Source organism: Chiloscyllium plagiosum, unplaced genomic scaffold (assembly GCF_037043375.1).
Source record: "Chiloscyllium plagiosum isolate Xiang-an unplaced genomic scaffold, Cpla_swu_hap1 HiC_scaffold_14, whole genome shotgun sequence".
Classification (NCBI taxonomy): domain Eukaryota; kingdom Metazoa; phylum Chordata; class Chondrichthyes; order Orectolobiformes; family Hemiscylliidae; genus Chiloscyllium; species Chiloscyllium plagiosum.
The window spans coordinates 32,118,939-32,143,117 of NW_028270152.1; the positions used below are offsets into that span (position 1 = coordinate 32,118,939).

Here is a 24,179-nt window from a genome sequence, read left to right on the forward strand (position 1 = left end):
ATCTATATTTCCCACTACCTCAGAAAACATAATCAAAGGCCCCTCCCACCTAGTTATACATGTAATTCTCCTGTAACGCAGTAGTTGTGTTCCTGTGCAACACCATGTTATAGAAAATTGTGCAATACAAATAATGGGACCTTTTGGAAAAACAGTGTTGGGGTGAACCACAAATTATATCAATAAAAATTAAAACAAAAATAATAGTTAGCCTAACACAAATGTTCTAAGTAAATCTTTAAATCATATGTTTTAATGAAACAATACAGTATAACATTTTAACACTAAAATCATTGACTACAGCACTGTACCATTTGGAAGTCCAGTCCTCCTCAAGATTCTCTCTTGGTTTGAAGTAAAGTTCCTTCTGAATGTAGACTACAATTGCTAGTTTCAAGCTTGCAGAGCTGATTGCATTCCTGTTTTAGCTGAATTTGCATTGGCAGACAAAGGATTTTGAGGCTGGGTTTTCTGTTTGGGTCAGTGTCGGGGATGGAATCGCGTAACAGCTAACGGGAGTTCACTTTTTAAAAAAAATCCATAATTCACTAATTGTGTAACAGCCAAATCATGTTTAATAAACGCATGTTATAGGAGAACTACCTGTACTCTCTTCCACTCTCTTCAACCAGGCAGAAGACATAAACGTTTGAATACACGTACGAACAAATTCAGGAACAGCTTCTTCCCCGGTGTTATCAGACTTTTGAATGGACATTTCAAATATTAATTCTGATCTCTCTCTCTGCACATTCTCTGTGGCTATAAGACTGTATTTTGCACTCTGTTCTGCTACCTTGATAAACTTTGTATGGTATGATCTGCCTTCCTGAAGAAGGGCTAATGCCCGAAACATCGATTCCCCTGCTCCTTGGATGCTGCCTGACCTGCTGCGCTTTTCCAGCAACACATTTTTCAGCTTGTAAACAAAACAGTGCTTTTCACTGTATCTCGGTACATGTGGTAACAATAAATCCAACTCAAGTTCAAATGTTGGCCCAACCAGTGAGGACTACATCCCATGAATGATGAAAATGTTTCTATATTTATTTAAGTTGCTACATATTCACCTCAGTTCCATTAAAGATCCTTTGCAACATCTTTGGAAGTTTTCAGAGATGGTCAGTTCTTGGTACGGTTGGCAGCAGCCTATTGACCTCCATTCCATTTATTGAAGGCCAAGTGTAATATATACTCTGAATTAATAATAAGCAAGCAATCCTGTGCAAGTCAAAGCAAACAAGGATAGAAAGGCCCAAAACTTAAATTTACCACTGGGAATCACTGTCATCTGTTAGATTAAGTTCCTTCTTTGGGGCAGCACTCTGATGGAGCACAAGCAAAGATAATGGAAATTAAGGCAGAACTTAACTCAGCAGAATTTCAGCTCCATTCATAAAATTCACCAGATTCTGATTGAAAAAGAATAGTGTTTCTTCTGACCTTGACTGAAAATGTAAAAAGTAGTTTGAGAACTTGTTCAGTGATGTTCACAGGCACCCTCATGAATGCCATTGAAGATTTCAGCATGTACTTAGCAATATCTATCTATTGACAGCGTACATTGGTACTGTTCTGGGTCACATGTGTTCTCCATATTGAACAATTAACTGTGGACCAGCCAGTGTTGCTGTATCTGCTACAACAACAGTGTGTGAACTCAGTGGATCCAAAGCTCATCATTTTACTGATGCACCTGGATTGCTGATGGCCAGAAGGTCTAGACCAAATGGAGAAATGATTTTATGGTATAAAAAGTAATAATAATACACATCTGCATTCAAGAAGTAAGTTTTGTGGCTCAACCTCACAACATTCCATGTTTAAATAACTGGAGCTTTTCGTTAATAATAGCAATCTGTGGTAGCATGTATTTTCTCTATGTGAGGTGTAATTTCTTTCTGAATCTTACATCAGGAAGGTTTGCTCCATTTGCTACTTGGAGTGATATTTTAAATGTGCAGATAAAGAACTTGTTCACAGTTTTGTGAGAAACACATCAACTTTTCCCTCAGAGTATTTGTAAATGCCTGATATGGAAAATAGTTTTGAGTCATTCCTTCCTTTTCAGGCTGAAAGTCCATTGCTACTTTCCAAGGGTTAAAGGCAAACTAACAATGTCCTTTTAAATCTGCAAAATTGTGCACTTTTACATGGCAATATGAATAACCATGTTTGTGAATATGTATGTGAAACATGAGATCCATATATAACTTATAAAATGCTGCAAACTTTTATAAGTAATGCATTTATTCAAATGGATTATTGATGCTTAAAGTCATTTAGTGCCTGAAACTGAAGACAGAAAGAATAAATTGGTGATTGCAACTGGCAATCAGGCACTCAAAGCAACTTGCATTTTGGGTCCTTCACAAAACTGGCACATCTCAATTGGACATCAGTCATGTTCTGATTGGGCAGTGAATGAAAGTGGTGGGTTTCCCAACTTGCAGCAGCCAATTGTGCCTTTCTGACTCCACATTAACGAAACTTTTTAAAAAATTGTGCCTTTCTTGAAACATGCAATAGGTCCAGAAAAATTAAATGGATCACGCATAGTGCAGGATTTGCTGAGATTCAGCTGAATTTGGAAGTAGGATGTGCAGCCTATGATCAGTGTTTGAGAAAGACCTGATTCCTACTTCAGACACTTCGGACATTTTTACAACAATGTGGGATGCCTGCAGAAGGAATCATGGGCTAACACCTGTCTAAAATCCATTCCGTCAACAAAACATTACTGGCAAGAAATTGGGCATAATACAGGCAGATTTCCCCGCAGAATTTGAATTAATTATTTAGAAATGACTGTATTGGATAAAGGTCAATAATATAAACTGTTGTACACTTAAAGATCCTTCTCTGAGTTTCCAGAAGAAGGAAACAGTAAAACTTGTGAATAATGATTTGACTTGGAATTATGCATCTGACACTAGTTTTTACTGGTTTTTCACTATTATAATGAAGGTTGCTAAACCTCTTCTCAACATGGCTTTATTTTCATTCTCAAGAAGATGAAAGAAAAGCTCAGTTGCTGTGTGGTTGGAATAGGTCAGTGTGTGACAATCACCTCAAGCAATTCATCAAAATTTATTGCTGTATAGGAAACAGTTGGATAAATATTTTTTGAGATTTAATTTCTGAATTTAACATTGTATTGGTTTTACATGGGTACAAATTAAATATCAAGCTATGTTCCAGGAACTGCATGATGGTAAATAGAATATAGAAACATCTGCAAGAAATCTAACAACAAGGTACTGTCGGTTTATTTTGTTACCCTCATGGGAGAGATGGTGTCATAAAGCAGTTCCAGGTTACTTATTAAACAATTGGATAATGATCAAAGTTGTGTGAAACTTCATAGTATGCACAGTAATTGTACACAAACATCTCCCGTATTTTGTTTCCTGAAAATTCCAGGAAATGACCGTATTCTGGTGCACAGGTCTCTCTTCTTGAACTTCATCTATGTTTTATGGCCTCTCCCTCTTGGCAGAATCAACTTATTCTGAAATATCTCACCTACGTACCTATATGGAAATGTGCTTTCTTGTTGTAGCACCAGTTTGTCTCCTGTGCATTTTATTCCTCCAATAAAATTTAAACTGAAGATCTAAGCTTCCCTTTGACTGCATTGTCAACCATACAGAGCTCCACCCAGGTATATCCTAAAATGGCTTTAGGAAATCCAATATACATCACAGAAGCATGATGTACGCATGAAATATTCTGACATCAGATAGAGGCAGTCATTGCAGCTGCTCTGTGGGAACTCTAGGGAATATAATGTACAGCCTTGCAGTTAATGAGAAGTGGAGAGTTAAATAGGTTGCCAACATTTTCAGGACACTGGCATATGTTTTGTCCAGGCAGATAGTCTGAAAACCATTCGCCTTGACTATAGATGGTAGAATATAGAGGGAGTGAAACTCCAGCCTCTTTGGTTTTCATGTCTCTATATATTGCCTTGGCCTGATTAAAATATCTTCTTATTCTTCACTCATAAGTCATTTCTTCATCTGGGTGACAACCTCACAGTAAAACTCCGGTGATGTGATTGCGGCTGCAACTTGTGTAAAAGATTACAGACTTAAAATGCATTCCACTTTACAATCCGTTCCTCAATAGTTACTTAAATCACCGTCTTCAGGCATGTTACATCACATCTTAGAGGCAGGTGAACTATCTAGCCCAGGGCTAGGGACACTGCTACTGTGCCCCTTCTGTTCCTCTATGTCTTTAAAATGAAAGTCACTTATAAGTGAACATTTTTGTATTCAGGCAGAAGTCAGATCACATTTGTATCTTATTGCCAGGAATTATTGTTATGGACATGCAATTGAAACCCATGATAACTACCATCGAGAAGCACTAGAGCACCACCAACTGCAAGTTCCTCTCCAAGCCATTCACCACCCTGACTTGAAATATATTGCTGCTCCTTCACTGTTGCTCAGTCAAAATCATGGAATTCGCTTTTTAACAGCATTATGAGACTGCAATGGCTCAAGAAGGCAGCTCATCACCACCTTCTCAAGGGTAACTAGGGGCAGGCAATAAATGCTTACCCATTCAGTCATGCATATATCCCACAATGAAGTACAAATAAATACATAGGAAAATTCAGAACACCAGTTCGAATAAGTTGAAATAAATTGATAATTTGTATAAAAACAATAATAATTAATCGACTTGGAAATTAATAATTAAATATTACAGAATTCCGTGATGAGAGTGAGCATATAGTATCGGTCAGATTACCCACTAGATCTTTTTTATTAATCATTGTAACCAGTAATCATTGTAATTGTTGTATGAACTAAAGAATCTGAAATCAATGAGGTCAATTAAATTACCACACTGACATGACTGTTCATCAGAAGTACCAAATACTAGAAATCTAATTTTGCCTTCAAAGCAAATTTCTTCTGGACTACTGTTTGACTCCTCTTTTTTATGTAGCATTCAATATTGAAAATGCTTCTTCCACACTTGTCTCCACCTTGAACAAATGCGGCACAGTTCAAACATTATTTTTATAATGTATTATTTGCTCTGGATGGCACCAGCAGTGCAAAATTTTGATTGACATATTAACATCAACTAACATCTGTAATTGATAAAACTTTTGGCTTTCAATTTATTTAAAAAATAATGGTGCTATTTTTGCTTTGATTCCCACTGTGTCTGTCTGAGTTTTATGCCAGTTTTCCTCAATTTCTGTAAATCCTCAGGGATTAGTTCACGAATGTCTTGTAGTGGGGAAGGTGTTAAATTTGGGCCAGATGAAATCACACACATTGTGGGAGGGAAGAGAAAAGTCCTGGGAAGTGGAGGTTAAGCATCAATGATACTCCTCTTGGCCAACAAGGAAATCTAAAACTAATATAAAACAACTTACTGTTTTGGCCTAACTTCAGAAAATACCATTAATACGCAGTATGCCAGACAACATCTGCAACAGAGAAAGAAAAGTTAACCTTTTCAGGTGGTTGAGCTTTCATAGGTTCTGGTGAAAGGTCATTAAACTGAAAAGTTCAATTTGTATCTCTCTCCACATATGCTGGCTGCCTTGCAAAACATATATGAGTTTTCATTTTAGCTTTACAACATGTGCAGCAATTTGTTTCTATTTTTATGTTGTTCATTCAATATATAAATAATAATCATGCTAATATTGTTATCTGGTTGAATGGCATTATTTTGATAAACATTGGGAAGATCAAGGGCATTTCCTTTGCAATCCTGCTATGAAGTCCAGAGTCTTGTCATCAATTCCATTCCATTCCCAGGCCAGCATCTTGGATGAACCACACTTTTAAAACATAGGCAGCCTTTCTAATATCATGACGAGGAGGTGGACAAAGTTAAAAATCACATAACACCAGGTTATAGTCCAACAGGTTTATTTGGAAGCACTATCTTGCGGAGTGCTGCTGCTTTGTCAGGTAGCCAGTGTGACAGACTCATAAGACACTGAATTTATAGCACAAGATCATAGTGTGAGGCAACTGATATCATACATTGAACAAACCTATATTGCTGTTAAGTCTTTCGTCTTTTAGAATGGGTTGCAGGTTTCAATTCATTAGTATGTAAATCCCAGAACTTCTTTCAAGTCACATTCCTGGGATAACTTAAGGTTTTATAAAAAAGGGTGACATCTTAGCTCAGACAATACATTAAACCTATGTGGGTTGAGTCTGTCTATACCAATCCTGAGTCAGACTGGTTCTATTTCCAAAGTAGGAATTTATAATATGTCACATGGATTGACTGCCTGCAGATTGTGTGCTTTTTGAGCAAAATAGATTGTATCTGCAAATATAATTCTGCAAATCAGACACATATACACCTCTCACAGGCTTATACTCCTTCAGACTCACGCACTCTACCAAGCATGCACACACAAACACTCATATTCTCTCACACACATAAACAGACACGCACACGTACACACGCACACACGCACACACACACTATATATCTCTCTGTCCCTCCCTCATGTGCACGCACATACACATATAGGTCTATGGGGTGAATTTGCAATTGCATGTCTTGGAACCCTTTCCCTCAATACTTTAATCTCACCAATGAGTTCTCCTCCTTAGAAATTTTCTCTTAAATCAATCTTAGATTTCGATAGATTACTTACAGTGTGGAAACAGGCCCTTCGTTCCAACAAGTCCACACCGACCCGCCAAAGCACAACCCACCCAGACCCATTCCCCTACATTTAACCCTTCACTTAACACTAGGGGCAATTTAGCATGGAGAAAGTGAGGACTGCAGATGCTGGAGATCAGAGCTGAAAATGTGTTGCTGGAAAAGCACAGCAGGTCAGGCAGCATCCAAGGAACAGGAGAATCGACGTTTCCTGCACATTTTTGGGTTGTGAGAGGAAACTGGAGCACCAAGAGGAAACCCACGCAGACACAGGGAGAATGTGCAAACTCCACACAGAGAGTCGCCTGAGGCGGGAATTGAACCCAGGTCTTTGGCGCTGTGAGGCAGAAGTGCTAACCACTGGGCCACCATTCCGCCCTTTGACCAATCTCTGACCAATCTGTTGCTTTGCCCAACTGAATCTCTTGCTTGCCATCCAGTCCTTCCCTAATATCATTATAAAGTTATATTTGTAACTTCAATGTGTTGTATGAGATCACATTTTTGATAAGGAAGAATAAAATGAATAGATCATGAATTTCACTGACAGTATAGTTTATTTTAGAAGGGCTTGGTGCAGAAATTACATTAAAACAAAGTCGGCAAGTATCAAACACACCAGCATTGTATTCCTCGCTTTGAGAACACTGCAAAGATTTGTGATAACATGGCCTGATAGTCTTTCAAGCTTCAGGTCAGTTTGATCTGAAGCTAGAGTTTAGGTCTTAGCACTAAATGTCATATAAAAGTAGAATTATAACAAACCTTGTCTTTCCTTGGCATATTCTCAGGAATGAATGCTTCTTACGCCAGAGCTGAGAAGGTTAAGGGTTGACCTACTAAAGATCACTATTAATTAGAATGAGGTAAATAGTGCTAGATGGATTGCATTGATTGGCAAAACTGTAAAGCAACAGCACAGATTTAAGACATTCAGGAGGGAGATTAAAGAGGAGGTTCAGAAATTATTGACCGAATCTTTCCACTTTTGGTGTTTTGAGTAAGATTCAAGGTGCCTGGCCTGCCATGACACATGTTGACTTTTTTCATCCAAGTTTCTGCTCTTTATTTCATTAATTCTACAAACCGCCTCTTTGGAACCTGTCTTGTACAATCATGTAACAGAACAGGCAGAGGTGTTTGCTGATGTTCATGTTACTTGGTGGAGTTCACATTACTGTCACCACAGTTAAATCCCTTTATTAACAGATAATTCGTAGTAACTGGGCAGAGACAAGAAAAAGGATTGATTTGTAAGCAACAAATGGAAGATACTTTCTCTATTTGTCTCTCTTAATCCCAAATGTCAGTGCCTGGTGAAAAATCCACTTGGAAAAAATGAGCATTCACTGAGAGCTCAAGATCTACAAATGTTGCCTCTGCTGACGAAACAGAAAAATGCTAGAAACTACATATTCAAATTATTTTCAGAACAAAAGGACTCAAAGAACATTTATTGCGTTATTGCGGAACACTGCTCCTTCATCAGGCAGTTGATGAAGGAGCAGCGCACAGAAAGCTAGTGCTTCCAATTAAACCTGTTGGACTATAACCTGGTGTTGTGTGATTTGTAACTTTGTACACCCTGGTCCAACACCGGCATCTCCAAATCATAACATTTACTGAAATTGCCTTTATCTTCCTGTCTACATCTCTGTGTAAGGTTTTCATCTGTGTTTGTGGGTGCTTTTGATACTAACTTCTCACATTTTCTTTTGCAGTGGCGAGAATAAAATCCATCTTTCTTTCACTCATTTTGATCTTGTTAACTACATTTTAATTTAAATGTTTAGCTGTGTGCTAAAAATGATAAATAAAACTTTGTGACTGACCAAGAGTGGATTAAGAAAAGAGGGGCTGGCCATATCTTCCTCATTTGGTTGTAACATTATGTCATATTAATTGAGGTTAATGCCTGAATTTTTGGTTTGGAAGATGTTCAAGGAAGGAATTAGCACTGAAGTGTAGAATTGACCTTGAATTCTCATCAGAGTCCTGTGTTTGGATCAGAGCGAGGGCTAGAACTTCAGAGATCATTAATTTTGCTGCTTCCCCTGAATGTGGCTGACCATTGGATCTCCAGCATTGGTGAATGTACCTTCTATTTCAAATACTCATCAATGTAAATGTCCCATAAATGCAGGAATAAAAGAAAACATAAGTTCAGACAAGCAATGTAGCTTGGTAATCTGCCAGTGTTGAATTTTCTCAGCAGATGAATGCATTATCCAAGCAACAGCGATGAACTTTAACAGGCAGCATCTTCACTTCTGAATTAGTGTATGTAATTTTAAGTTCCCTTTCTTTTAACAGAAACTAAACACAAACAAGGGTGCTGGTGATCAGGAAATTTAGTAAAGAAATTCCGTTCAGCTGAGGTTCAAATTTAATCTTGACTAATTGCAGAATCTCTACAGTGGAGAAGCAGGCCATTCAGCCCACTGAGTCCACACTAATCCACTGACAAGCATTCCACACTGACCTCCCACCTACCCTATCCCTGTAACCCTACATTTCCCGTAGCTAATCTACCTTGAGTGCATATCCCTGGACACGACAGAGCGATTTAGCATGGCCAATCCACCTGACCTGCAGATCTTTGGCTACAGGAGGAAACTAGAGAGCTATGCAGACATGGGGAGAATGGGTAAACTCCAGACAGTTGTCTGAGGGTGGAATTGGACCCAGGTTCCTGGTGCTGTGAGGCAGCAGCGCTAATCACTGAGCCACTGTGCCATCCCAAATGGAATAAACATATTCTAGTCCAGAAATTCTCAGGCATTTTGGGGAGACCCAGGACTGGGCAAGTTCTGCTCAATCTATTGTCGATTTTATTCCTATTGGCTGGCTATCTAGGTTAGCTGAAGGGAAAGGTTGCATTGGTAAGTTGCAAGGTGTGAGGATCTGCATTACATTCTACAATGCTCTCTGTTGTTATAAAATTTTATTGTTTGAATAAATCTACAACTAATTGATTGCTTTTAAGGAACCAAACTTCTAAATACCTTCTTACAGAACTTTTTTGTTATCAGCCAAGAGAATAAAATTGGCAAACGGTATCTTGTTGTTCCAATATAAATTGATAGAATTAGCAATAAGATCAGTGTTTCAGAATTATTTGCACCGTTGAACGTTTTAAGTCCCAGTTCTTTAAGCTTGTAGTAAAATGCAGATTTATTTGCAAAATTATCTCACAACAGCAGAAAGGCTACTATGAAGGTTTCTAGCACAGGTGCATGTTACAAAGCCCAGCTTTTACCCTCCAAGTTATATCATGCTCTGGTGCTCCCTAACAATTACCAAAAGTAGTTCAGTTCTTTCAGTACAAAAGTATTAATAGGTGACTTTTATTTTAGAATATTTCAGTATGAGGAGTGGCATATCATTAAGGTTAGACTGTTCTGAGCTCCCTTTCCTTTCTGTAGTCTGAATTAACTGTCTGAGTCATAGAACTGTGCAGTGTGAAGACAGCCCCTTCAGTCCAACTTGCCCATGCCAGCATTTGGCCCATATCCCTCTAAATCCTTCCTATTCATATATCCATCCAGGTGCCTTTTAAATGTTGGAATTGTACCAGCCTCCACCACTTCCTCTGTCAGCTCATTCCATACACCCACCACCCTCTGTGTGAAAAGGTTACCCTTTAGGTCCCTTTTAAATCTTGCCCCTCTCACCCTAAACCTATGCCTTCTAGTTCTGGATTCCCCCAGCCCAGAGGAAAGACCTTGACTATTTATCCTATCCATGCCCCTCATGATTTTTTTAAACCTCTCTGAGGTCTCCCCTCAGCCTTTGACACTCCATGGAAAACAACCGCAGCTTATTCAGCCTCTCCCAATAGCTCAAACCCTCCAACCCTGGCAATGTCCTTATAAATCTTTTCTGAACCTTTCATGTTACACCAGAATTGAAGGCAGTATTCCAAAAGTAGCCTGACCAATGCCCTGTACAGCCACAACATGACTTCCCAACTCCTATACTCAATGCACTGACCAATAAAAGCAAGCATGCCAAATGCCCTCTTCACAATCCTGTCTACCTTCAACTCCACTTTCAAGGAACTATGAACCTGCGGTCCAAGGTCTGTTTGTTCAGCAACACCCTCTAGGACCTTACCTTTAAGTGTTTACACCCTGCCCTGATTTGCCTTTCCAAAATTCAGTACCTCACATTTATTTAAATTAAACTCCATCTGCCACTTCTCAGCCCACCAGCCCATGATAAAGGTCCAGTTGAACTGTGAGGTAACCTTTTTCGCTGTCCACTACACCTCCAACTAACCATACCTCCTCCTATATTCGCATCAAATCATTTATATAAATAACAAATAGCAGGGGAACCAGCACCAATCTTTGTGGCACTCCACTGGTCATAGGCCTCCAGTCTGAAAAGCAACCCTTTGTCTTCTACCTTCGAACCAGTTCTGTATCTAAATGGCTAGATTTCCCTGTATTCCATGTGATTTAACCTTGCTAATCAGTTTACAGTGCAGCACCTTGTCGAACGCCTTACTGAAGTCCATTTACATCACTAGGAGAAAATGAGGACTTCAGATGCTGGAGATCTGTCAAAAAAGTGTGGCACTGGAAAAGCACAGCAGGTCAGACAGCATCTGAGAGGCAGGAGAGTTGATGTTTCAGGCATAGGCCCTTCATCAGGAATGTGGAGAGAATCCAAGAGAGCTGAGAGATAAATAGAGGGGGGGGGGGGGGGGGGGCTGGGGGGTAAGGTAGTTTGGAAGGCTACAGGTGGATGCAGGTTGGGGGGTGGGGGTGATGATGGTGATAGGGAGGAGGTTATAGTTGGGAAGGAAGATGGACAGGTCAAGAGGAGGTTTTCACTACTTTCCTCATCTCCCCTCCCCTCACCTTATCCCAGATCCAACCCTCCAACCCTCCAACTCAGCACCGCCCTCTTGAACTGTCCTATCTGTCCACCTTTCTTCCCATCTATCCGGTCCACCCTCTGCTCAACCTGACACCACCAATCCCCCCCTGCATCCACATATCGCCTTCCTAGCTACCTTTACCCCCAGCCCCACCCCGCTCGTATTTATCTCTCAGCCTCCTCACTCCCCCCAACCCCCAACATTCCTGATCAACTCTCCTGCTTCTCAGATGCTGCCTCTCTTGCTGTGCTTTTCCAGTGCCACACTTTTTGACATCATATAGATTATGTTTACTGCTCTGCCTTCACCAATCCTCTTTGTTTCTTCTTCAAAAAAACTCAAACAAGTCAGGGAGATACAATACCCCATGCATAACGCGATGTTGACTACCCCTAATCAGTCCTTGCCTTTCTAAATACATGTAAATCCTGTCCCTCAGAATTCCCTCCAACAAACTTGCCCACCACTGATGTCAACCTCACCGGTCTATAGTTCCCTAGCTTCTCTTTACCACCTTTCTTAAATAGTGGCACCACATTAGCCAACCTTCAGTCTTCCAGCACCTCACCTATGGCTATCAATGATACAAGCAACTCAGCAAGAGGCCCAGCAATCACTTCTCTAGCTTCCCACAGAGTTCCAGGGTACACCTGATCAGGTCCTGGGGATATCGACGTTTATTCATTTTAAGACATCTAGCACCTCCTCCTCTGCAAAGGCATGAGCAGTTTTGTGGTAAGTTAAGGCAAAGTCTTTTCCCTGGGGTGAGGGAGTCCAGAACTAGAGGACATAGGTTTAGGGTGAAAGGGGAAAGATATAAAAGAGACCTAAGGGGCAACTTTTTCACGCAGAGGGTGGTACGTGTATGGAATGAGCTGCCAGACGAAGTGGTGGAGGCTGGTACAATTGCAACATTTAAGAGGCATTTGGATGGGTATATGAATAGGAAGAGTTGGAGGGAAATAGGCCGGGTGCTGGCAGGTGGGACTAGATTGGGTTGGGATATCTGGTCAGCGTGGACAGGTTGGACCGAATGGTCTATTTCCATGCTGTACATCTCTATGACTCTATGACTCTACGTTTTGTATTCAAGTCCATTATGAATGTATTGTGATCTACCTGGGTTTTCTGTTCCTTTTCAGATACTGTGAATTGTAAAGATAGTTTTGCATTGTTCTTGAAGAACTGTTGGGGAATGCATAGTTCTGATAGAACTAGAGGTCTGGTCCAATGTATCCAATTTCAGTTTAAAGTAGAGTAGGAAACGAGAACAGTAAGTTTCCAATCAGCAGTGTGGGTTCACAACTTTGGCTGAGGTGCTGAAATTTGGTAACTCTTAGTTTGGCTTATAGATGGAACATTGTTGTCTTGCTTTCACTGTATAAGGGAGATATGTTACTCCTTGAGGTATATCTCATGACTACTGGTCAGAGAGTGAAAAGCGAGACTGATAGCAAATATAGAGATCGATTTAAAAAAACTCTTCTCCTGTTTGGAACTGTTCAGTGGTTAGGATGAATTATAGAAATTTACCTAATGAAGAAGTTGAAGTTTGAGACTTCTTTCTTGTTCAAAATTTTACTCCCAAAAGCAACTGCTGATGTTTTTAGATTGCATAAATTACTTTAAAAACTTGAATAATAGTTATAATATTCATACATATGGTCACATTTATAGTGATAAATACATGATGATACTTACAATTTATACAAAATATATTTGGTCTGAATAGTGAATATACCGCCACAATAAAAGCCTCTGCGAGAAATGGCTGCAGTATTATTAGAAAGCAAGTAAGACTTGCGAAAAGAACCGTACTCCACCTGCAGGTATATTGCCACTTCAGTATCATCAAATCATCATCATCATCTGTCACGTCAGTATTGATGTGAAGCTGGAGGTGTAGTGGACAGCGAAGAGGGTTACCTCAGATTACAACAGGATCTTGACCAGATGGGCCAATGGGCTGAGAAGTGGCAGATGGAGTTTAATTTAGATAACTGCGAGGTGCGGCATTTTGGGAAAACAAATCTTAGCAGGACTTATACACTTAATGGTAAGGTCCTAGGGAGTGTTGCTGAACAAAGAGACCTTGGAGTACAGGTTCATATCTCCTTGAAAGTGGAGTCGCAGGTAGATAGGATAGTGAAGAAGGCGTTTGGTATGCTTTCCTTTATTGGTCAGAGTATTGAGTACAGGAGTTGGGAGGTCATGTTGCAGCTGTACCAATTGGTTAGGCCACTGTTGGGATATTGTGTGCAATTCTGGTCTCCTTCCTATTGGAAAGATGTTGTGAAACTTGAAAGGGTTCAGAAAAGATTTACAAGGATGTTGCCAGGGCTGGTGGATCTGAGCTACAGGGAGAGGCTGAACAGGCTGGGGCTGTTTTCCCTGGAGCGTCGGAGGCTGAGGGGTGACCTTATAGAGGTTTACAAAATTATGAGGGGCATGGATAGGATAAATAGACAAAGTCTTTTCCCTGGGATCGGGGTGTCCAGAACTAGAGGGCATAGGTTTAGGGTCAGAGGGGAAAGATATAAAAGAGACATACGGGGCAACTTTTTCACATAGAGGGTGGTACGTGTATGGAATGAGCTGCCAGAGGAAGTGGTGGAGGCTGGTATAATTGCAACATTTAAGAGGCATTTGGGTGGGTATATGAATAGGAAGGGTTTGGAGGGATATGGGCCGGGTGCTAGCAGGTGGGACTAGATTGGGTTGGCATACCTGGTCGGCATGGACGGGTTGGAGCGAAGGGTCTGTTTCCATGCTGTACATCTCTATGACTCTTTGATTCTAAGTGCAAACATTGTCTAAATGACCTTGGAGTTTTGTGGCGATGTGAATTCCGAGTTCACAGAAGTCATGTGGTGTGACACAGAATACTATGATAATACTGAGTTCTCAGACCTCAGTTTGTAATACATCCTTGACAGGCACAGAAAGGTAGGGCACGTGTCAAATTTCTGAAATTGAAAGACCCGCACCATCAAATTAGTGTTGTAAACTGCTGTAATAATGTTGTAGGTGATTCAGATCAAACTGGTCCTCGGCTATAGCAGCCTATAAGTGAGCTCATACTCTCGCCTACCCGGCTGTGTTAATCCCTTCTGAGTATAGAGTGGGGACTCAAATGCTGGTATTAAGAGTGGCAGAAGCAACACCTTTCCTGAATATTCCAGGTGGGCACTGCCTGCTGGTGGTCTCCAATTCACCATCACACCCTTTCAACCCCAACCCTAATTTCACCTCTATAACACTCAGTGTTATTGAAATATTGCAATAATGTGAAAGAGAGGTCACTCTTGTCCCAGTGGAGACTAGAAGAAGGGAAGCAAACGGAAATTAAGAAGAGACTAGCTTGCACTTCTTTGACATTGGTATCAGCTCATATATTTCAGTAGCAATGATCTACAACAATTGTCCAGTCAGTGAAAAGTATACCTTCTATGGCAACCCAAAAGAATCAGGCAACACAACAGGTTACAAATAATGAAACATAAATGGAAATTGTTGGAAATTTTGCAGGTCTGGCAGCATCTGTGGAGAGAAATCAGAGTTAACCTTTCAGGTCCAGTGATCCTTCTTCAGAACTGACGACAGCAATGAAAAAGGGTGGTTTTTATGTCAAAGATATGGTGGGGAGGAGGAGGAGAAGAGGAAGATTAAACAATAGGTGGAGATAGAGCCCAAAGAGAGAGAAAAGCGGTTGGGACAGACAAAGGAGTGGATAAAGACCAGCCTAAGAGAATTCTTTCCACAGATGCTGCCAGACCTGCTGAGAATTTCCATCAATTCCTGTTTTTGTTTCAGATTTCCAACATCTGCGGTTCTTTCATTTTTTTTGTTCGTTTACAAAAAAATCCCCAATGGGCTTGATATCCATTTTCTGTTGTTATATTATATTGTTTTATAATTGATTGCAACGAACTTCCTAAAACACCTACTTCTCTTTTATTTCTGCAGATGTGATTGAACGTTGCTGTGCTGCTGGGCAACAATGGGCTGCAAATAATGGCCAGTGCTTTGATATTCCAGTGAAGAGTTTGGACTCTGCTACCTGCAGGTAAGTGAGTTCCTGGATTGTACTAATTATATTAAATATCTGATGATTTTTTTCCTTTGTGAAAAATATAAACAATAAATCCTTTTAATAACTAAAGCATGCTTTATATACGTTCAATAATTTATCATGTAACTCCTTAAATTATCCCCAATAAACATTTGCTTTAATACAGCAATGGTGTGCTGTGTCAACACACTATTCTTGAGGGGTTTGTGCTTGCACACAGTCCAGACGAAGCAAACATCCTTAGTCTACCACTAGTAAGGTTCCAGTTCAAAGGAAGGTACAGAATCTCAGTCTTGTTCCTAATGAGAATGGTCATGGTATAACCTTGATCACAATTCACCACATTTTAGTGCAAGTTTAGCAATGTAACTTGGAACTTCAATAAGGATAATAGTTGGTAATATGCTATGATAGCTTTATAGTTATGCTTCTAAACTAGCAACCCAAACGTTGAACTCAAGCCATTAAACTGACTTCATTAGATCAGGTAATTCAAAGTCAGAACCAAAGAAATAAACTTCGAAAGTTTGGAATTGTCTTAGAACCCAAACTGGTTCATTAATGTTCTTCAGGAAACAAGGCCTAGGTCTGGCTTACATATGACTTGAGTTTCCTACTATTTATCTGCACTTTAATGACCACTGAAGTGATTTACCTGATTGTAAACAATTGTTACTAAGGCCACCTCAGACCAGATTTTTAACCCTGCAGAAACCTCTTTAACAATGTCCTCCAGTTTGAAGGAGCATAATAGTTTTCATCCAGAATTTCAAGTTCGCCTGTTATCATTCGAATAGCTAACCTGGTCAATTGGCAGGATAGTGTCACAGAGTTATACAGCGCAGTAACAGACCATTCGGTTCAAACATCCCAATTTGACCCATTCCCAGTTCCCAGCATTTAACCCATAACCCTCTAAACCATTCCTTTTCAGATGTCTTTTAAGTGTTGTCATCGTACCTTCCTCCATCACTTTATCTGGCAGCTTGGTCCAAGTGCACACCACCCTCTGGGTGAAAAAAAATCCCTGGTCCTTTTTGAAATGGACTATCTCATCACCCCCCGCCCTCCCCCAGTGGTATACATTAAATTGGGTATGTCACAGGACTCATTAAACTTAACTACACATAACATTTCCATGTTGAGCATCACTTAGAAGCTTTGAGAGGTGCCTGGGAATAGAACATGCTCTGGGTAAAGGATTTCAAGTGGTGGGATCACCAATATTGAGAAGTAACCTATTGAACCTATCCTTATCAATATAACTGCAACATGCACTTTAAACCATAACATTGCTTGAAGTGACCACTGGTCAATCCTTACAAAGAGAATCTTATAAGTTAAATCCTCTTCTTTACACTGAAGACATCTCCATTATTGAAAGTGGTGTACTGGGATGAATGAAGGAAAAATCTCCAGCCCAAAATTAGGCATTTGATCAAAATACTATATGTCCACACTTTATAACCCCTGAACAGTGAATTTTGATTGATTTGCCAAGAAAAGCAAAGAACGTGCTTACATGAAATAGCATGATGGCTACCTGTGTGTTAACACCAAAAGCATTAGGCTATAGATGGACAACAACTGAATCAAAACGAAGTCAAGAATATTGATGGATAACAAGGCAGCTAACAAGGGAGAGGTCTCCCCAGTCTCAGTTTTGGAAAAGTCCAGCAGATAGATATAAGACACAAGAACAATTTTGTTTTTGTAACAATGTTTCAGTAAAATATATGTCCCAAGGATGTGGCCTCCTGCATCTTCTCAGCACTGTTGGGACAGAGCAACAAATAATGTCTTGACACGGTTTCTACGTCCTGGGAACAGAATTTTTTGTTAAACCAGAAGCTGAGCTAAGGTATATTTTCAGGGCAGAATGCAAAATATCATCTATATCCCAGGAGGAGTATTTTTTAAGCATGTAGCAAGGTTAAATTTTATTGATAGTACAGAGTACAAAAAATATCAGTGTGTGGCTGTGCATGTGACACTTCATATGACAGTGCGTAATGTTGACACCAAGCAATAACACTGGAAAGTGTTTCATTCTCCTCATTCAATAGTTTTCAATTCAATAAGAGCAAAAGTTCACTAGTTAATTGAAACAAAATCTTTTTCCTAGTGTAGTGAGTTTTTGAATTTGCTATTAATAAATGATTTATAATATTTCTTGAAAAGCAATCACATTTAGGACTGCAGATATAACTCAGCTGTTTAATAGTTATAGCCGATTAACAGGTGACATATAAAAACTGGGAGTGAAGCTGCCATTAGCATCTAAACCAAGGAAATTATAATTGATTTTTAATTTATTTGTGATAATATTTGTACACACTTCATTAGTTATAATCTATTCGCATTCTCAAAAATAGACTCCATTGAACAGCAGATTAAAATTTGTGCAGAAGCTGGAATTTCATCCAGCAAGCGGTATTTTATAAAGCATCACAGTTGAGCATTGACCTGTTGGCTAAATTGAATGCTGGTTGATTTTGCCCTGTAATTAAAGGTTCAAAGGACAGTCAGCCATTACTTGAGATAACAAGGAAAAACATGAATGTTGGAGATGTAAAAATGAAAACCAGGGAATTTTGGAAATGTATAGCCTACTAGTTAACATCAGAAAGATCAAGAGATTTTACATGAAAATAATATTTCTTGATTTAGGCCACAGAGATATCTGAATAATTAAAGGTCTTACATTTTCCAAGTATTGCTAAGACATATTTTGATAAACCTTGGATGATATTTGAAATTCTACACTATTTGTTCACTCCTGAAACTGGGCTAGTGAACAAGCCATTAGTTATTTCTGTGTTTATTGTTACCAGGGAAAATTATGAATAAGGGTTACAGAGATATTAATAGATCGATTCAACTTACTTGAAGATTAGAAAGAAAGTTCGGAAGTACTGAAATGAGTTGGAATTGATCCCATTGATGTAGTCTTGATAGGTGTTGGAAAAAACTGAATAGATGGAATAAATGTCTCTGCCTTTTCCAGGCATTGTTCTTACCGAATGACTATGATAGGTCTTATTAAAATTAATAAGTTTTGAGAAGATTTGTAGCTCACGTTATGGTTCTGGTTGTGGGTTTGCTCACTGAGCTGGAAGGTTTGTTTTCAGATGTTTCATCACTGTACTAGGTAACATCATCAGTGAGCTTCTGGTGAAGCGCTAGTATTATGTTCAGCCTTCAGTTTATTAGAATTCATAGCAGTTCCATTTCATGCATATACTAATGTAAAATATTGTATATTTAGGAGCATTCAGCAAAGCTGATTAAGCACCTTTGATTTCAGGGTTGCTGTTCTTTTAATGATGACTAACAGCAAAACCTTTGGTATTGATGGAAATTGTATCATACACACCCAGATATCCTGGCATGGTACTGGCTACAACTTCAAAACTGCAGATAACACAAAATTGAAAGCCTTGTGAACTGTGAGCTGGAGAGTGATAGATTTATTTTTATTCATTCATATGATGAAGACCTCACAGGCTAGGCTAACATTTAATACTCATCCCTAGTTGTCCTGGAGACGCTGGCAACAAGCTACTGATTTAAACCACTGCATTTTCTTGGGATACAGGGAAACCCTGACAGCTGTTAGAAAGTGTTAATTAACCATGTCAGTTGCATATAACTTTCACTAATTGGCATGTAAGTTGTGTCCTAACTTCACCAGATCGACACTTCATGTTTCACCATGCCTGGTGCTGGTCCTGGCATGACCTTCTACATTCTTCACTGATCCAGGGTTGATCTCCTGTCTTGATGGTAATACAATGGACAATATGTCAGGCCATGAGTGTAGAGATTGTGGTTAAATACTGCTCTACTGCTGCTGATAGCCTGTAGCACCTCATGGAGACTCAATTTCACCAGATTTCTTGAAATCTGTCTGATTTTGGCATATTGCTAGTTGCCTCACAAAACAATAGAGGGTATCCTCATATGACTGATATCCGCAAGGATTGTGTGGTGTTCACCCCACAAGATACTGCTTTAGATTACTGCATTTGCACCAGGTATATTTATGAATGCTGTATTATTTCTCACAATTAGTATGCAGTAAACCTTTAAGAAACATGTTCATGACATCATTAATTTGTCACAGCACGTGACCTGAGCGTATAAAAGACTTAAAGTTCATTGTAACTGGGGCCGAGATTTAAAAAAAGACATGGGGTGCAATTTTTTTTTTACACAGAAGGTGGCTTGTGAGGAAGTGATGGATGCGGGTACAGTTATTATGTTTGAAAAACATTTAAATAAGTACATAGGTAGGAAAGGTTTGGAGGGATATGGGCCAGCAACAGGCAGGAGGCACTAGTTTAGTTTGGAATAATTTTCAGCATGGACTGGTTGGAATGTTTCTGTGCTGTATGACTCTATGACATGCTAATTGCAACTGAACAGTTTAATATTAGCCTAGACAGCGACTATACTGTTTGTATACATCAGGAGCTGTAATAAATGTCTGTAAAATCTTTTAGAATCATGTTAGCCCATTACCTAGTTCTTACCTTAGGGAAATAATGTAAGTATTGTTACACCGAATACAAACACAGTGCTTGAGGCAAAGCACTGTAGCAGTTCATGGTAAAAAGTAATGGCTTCTCATAAAATAATATAATTCACGGTGCAGTCTTCATTGAACATCAGGTGGACAATAGCCCTGGACTTCTAAACGTTCAGAAAATTATTAACACTGATTTCTGTGAGTAGAAATCTGCAAATTGGAACAACAAGAAGGCAGAGCTACTTTCTGTTCGAAGTATCAGTTCTGCCATGCTAGAAACTCTGTTCCTTTGTTTTTACACAATGAACCTACAACCTGTTTTCCAATTTAAGAGTTGAAAAAGGAACAGTCAGACATTTTGCACAGATTACACACACAACCCTCCTAATTCAAAGTGCAGACTGTAATGCACCAGAAAGCAATTTACTAAACTAAGGAAGATTACCTGTGTGCAGAGGTTGGTACTTTCAATCATTTGTCCCTCTATGTTGACACAAAGTTGGAGGGAGGTCCCCATATTGTCATCATTCCTTATTTGGTACGGATGCCATTGAGTTGAAGAAGCCTGCACTTCTCATTGGAACAATATATAAAGTGATTAAAGCCCAGTAAAGGAGCAGCACGGTGGCACAATAGGGGCAGCGTCGTGGAACAGTGGTTAGTACTGCTGCCTCACAGCGCCAGAGACCCGGGTTCAATTCCTGCCTCAGGCAACTGACTGTGTGGAGTTTGCACATTCTCCTCGTGTCTGCGTGGGTTTCCTCCGGGTGCTCCGGTTTCCTCCCACAGTCCAAAGACGTGCAGGTCAGATGAATTGGCCATGCTAAATTGCCCGTAGTGTTAGGTGAAGGGGTAAATGTAGGGGTATGGGTGGGTTGCGCTTTAGTGGGTGGGTGTGGATTTGTTGTGCCGAAGGGCCTGTTTCCATTCTGTAAGTAATCTAATCTAAAGGAGTAGCAACAGTAAAATAAAACCTTAACAGAAGCAGAAAAAGGAAAAAAAAAACACAAAACCAGTGATAGAAGGAAACAAATACCCAAACCCTACATGATACTTCTAAAATAAAAAGTAACTAAAACCCTCATCAAGAAATGAAAAATAATTATGATTTGGCCACTAATGAAAATTTTACTGAATTTAGCTATTTAACTAACATTCAAAGTTTGGGAGAAGATTTGTAGCTCAGGTGCTCATTGTTGTGGTTCTGTTCGCCGAGCTGGGAATTTGTGTTGCAGACGTTTCGTCCCCTGTGTAGATGACATCCTCAGTGCTTGGGAGCCTCCTGTGAAGCGCTTCTGTGATGTTTCCTCCGGCATTTGTAGTGGTTTGAATCTGCCGCTTCCGGTTGTCAGTTCCAGCTGTCCGCTGCAGTGGCCGGCATATTGGGTCCAGGTCGATGTGTTTGTTGATAGAATCTGTGGATGAGTGCCATGCCTCTAGGAATTCCCTGGCTGTTCTTTGTTTGGCTTGTCCTATAATAGTAGTGTCGTCCCAATCGAACTCATGTTGCTTGTCATCTGCGTGTGTGGCTACTAAGGATAGCTGGTGTGTCGTTTCGTGGCTATTTGGTGTTCATGGATACGGATCATTAGCTGTCTTCCTGTTGTCCTATGTAGTGTTTTGTGCAGTCCTTGCATGGGATTTTGTACACTACGTTGGTTTTGCTCATGCTGGGTATCGGGTCCTTTGTCCTGGTGAGTTGTTGTCTGAGAATGGCTGTTGGTTTGTGTGCTGTTATGAGTCCTAGTGGTCATAATAGTCTGGCTGTCAGTTCAGAAATGTTTTTGATGTATGGTAGTGTGGCTAGTCCTTTGTGTTGTGGCATGTCCTCTTTCCGTTGTCTTTCCCTTAGGCATCTGTTGATGAAATTGCAGGGGTATCTGTTTTTGGCGAATACATTGTATAGGTGTCCTTCTTCCTTTTTTTGCAGTTCTAGTGTACTGCAGTGTGTTGTAGGCCTTTTGAACAGTGTATTAATGCAACTTCTTTTGTGTGTTGGGGTGGTTGCTTTCGTAGTTTAGGACTTGGTCTGTGTGTGTGGCTTTCCTGTATACCTTTGTGGTGAATTCTCCGTTCGGCGTTCTCTGTACCATTGCATGTCCTTGCAAAATCTCTGTCTTGTTGCCTGGCCTTTCTGTTATTGTGCTCTCTCCTGTTACTGGTGCAGAGCTGTCTTCACTGGTTCCTGTGCAACACATTGTTCACGGACATCACTGATTTTCTTTACCTCTTGAGAATGTAGGAATACGTTGTGAATGATTCCTAACCTGCAACACCCTCTCTATTTCTTTCAAGCTAACCTCTGAAGTACCCTTCCCTGAAAAGCTCAGACATTGCTACACTTCTACAAATCATTGTCAGTTCATATTTGGAGTATTGTGCTCAATTCTGGATACCTTATTTAAGCAAAGATGTTAAATCCGAGAGGTCAGAGGAGATTCACTAGAATGATAGCAGCAATGAGGGATTTTAGGCACAAGGAAAGCTGGGCTGGGCTTATTCTCCTTGGAACCTTATTGACATGTTCAAAATTATGAATAATTTTGACAGGGTACAGAAGAATATTGTGTTCCCATTAGTTCGTATGTCATTAACTAGGAGTCACAAGTTTCAAGATTGTCACTAAGAGTGCTAGGAATGATGTGAGGAGAAACTTCTCTACTCAGAGAGTTGTTGGGATTTGGCCTGCACTGGCTGGGAGAGTGGTGGAGGCCAATTCTAGAGAAGATTTCAAAAGAGAACTGCATGTAACATTTGAAAGTGATGAATTTGGAGGGCTGTGGAGTAGGGCTGGAGAATGGGACCAGCTGGGTAGCTTTTTCAAGAGGCGTTACAGGCATATTAGGTTGAATAGCCTCCTTCTGTACTCTCTGTGATTCTATGTTTATGTATAAATACAGCTTTACTGAGTGCCCTCCGCTGTCCCTTTAATTTTAACTTCTGGTGCCCAACACTTCAGTCACCTCCTCTGACCTCAGAATGTCAGATTATCAAAGTTGAACAAAGAAAATAACCCTGATGACAAAGTGACTCATTCTCCTGCAAGCTAAAAGGCAATGGTCTCAATAAACCATTTTTAAGTTACCAGCATTCAATGGGTCGATTATTGAAGATATAGGGGCCTTGTGTCAGTTTCAAGTTATTTTAGGAGATGGCATTAAATCCCTGATCGATTTTGAGTATTGACATGGGTACTGTTGATAATGGGTGACTTTCCTGCTGGGTCCCCCTTCCACTGCCTTCATGACTGGGAACTACTTTCCTACCACTGGGACTCTGACATTTGGCCCCTTGCACAGTTAAAGCTCACTGCATGCCCACCACCCACTCACATTGCCTACTTCAGAGAGCTCCTCAAAATCCAGCCCAATGTTTCTGAAATAACTGCACAATTATCCGTTACCATGTGCAGAGTACACTGGCTTGGCCAGCCAACTCGGAGTCAGTCCCTGAACTGAGGAGATTCTAAATCCTCTGTTTATACTTTTTTTCTTTCTTTTTTTACTCAGGAGATTATAATCTCCTGGTTATATATTTGTAAAATCTCTTTCATTACCCCCACACTACCCCTAACTGCGGTAGTGTTTATATTTTCCCCAGCACCCATGTTGTGTGTGCACAGGTGTGAGACACAGTGAAAAGACAAATCTTTTGTACAAATCTTTATTCAAATTTCCACCACCAGGAAGAAAGGAAACACCCGAGTGGCCAGTGACAAGCAGTGCTCTTCACATCAAAGGGCAATGCTGCGTGATCAAACAGTGAAGAGGAGGGGAGGGATTAAATCAAAATAGAGTTGGAGGGGGAAATGAAGTACTCCGCTCCCTACGGGTGCCCACCTCTCCCTGTCCTCTGTTTATATTGGTCAGCCAGGGCTTCCTGTTTGGCCCAGGTTAACAACCCCAATCATGGATCTCATAGTCAACAAGATCTACCTAGTTCCAATCACTTTAGTGTCCAAACTACTGGTCTAGATTTCTGAACTACTATTAGAGCCCTTCAACTGTTGTATTCCTCAA

The 24,179-nt window shown here is 40.1% G+C and overlaps 1 protein-coding gene across 7 annotated transcripts in view; it reads left to right on the top strand.

The window, feature by feature from the left end:
- fbln2 (fibulin 2) overlaps window positions 1–24,179 on the top strand; it is a 187,234-nt gene that overhangs the window by 81,833 nt on the left and 81,222 nt on the right. For all 7 annotated transcript variants that reach the window (XM_087994267.1, XM_043707999.2, XM_043707995.2 and 4 more), the window contains one exon: window positions 15,524–15,623. In XM_087994267.1, the coding sequence (XP_087850393.1) occupies window positions 15,524–15,623 (100 nt within the window). The remainder of the gene's footprint in view (window positions 1–15,523; window positions 15,624–24,179) is intronic.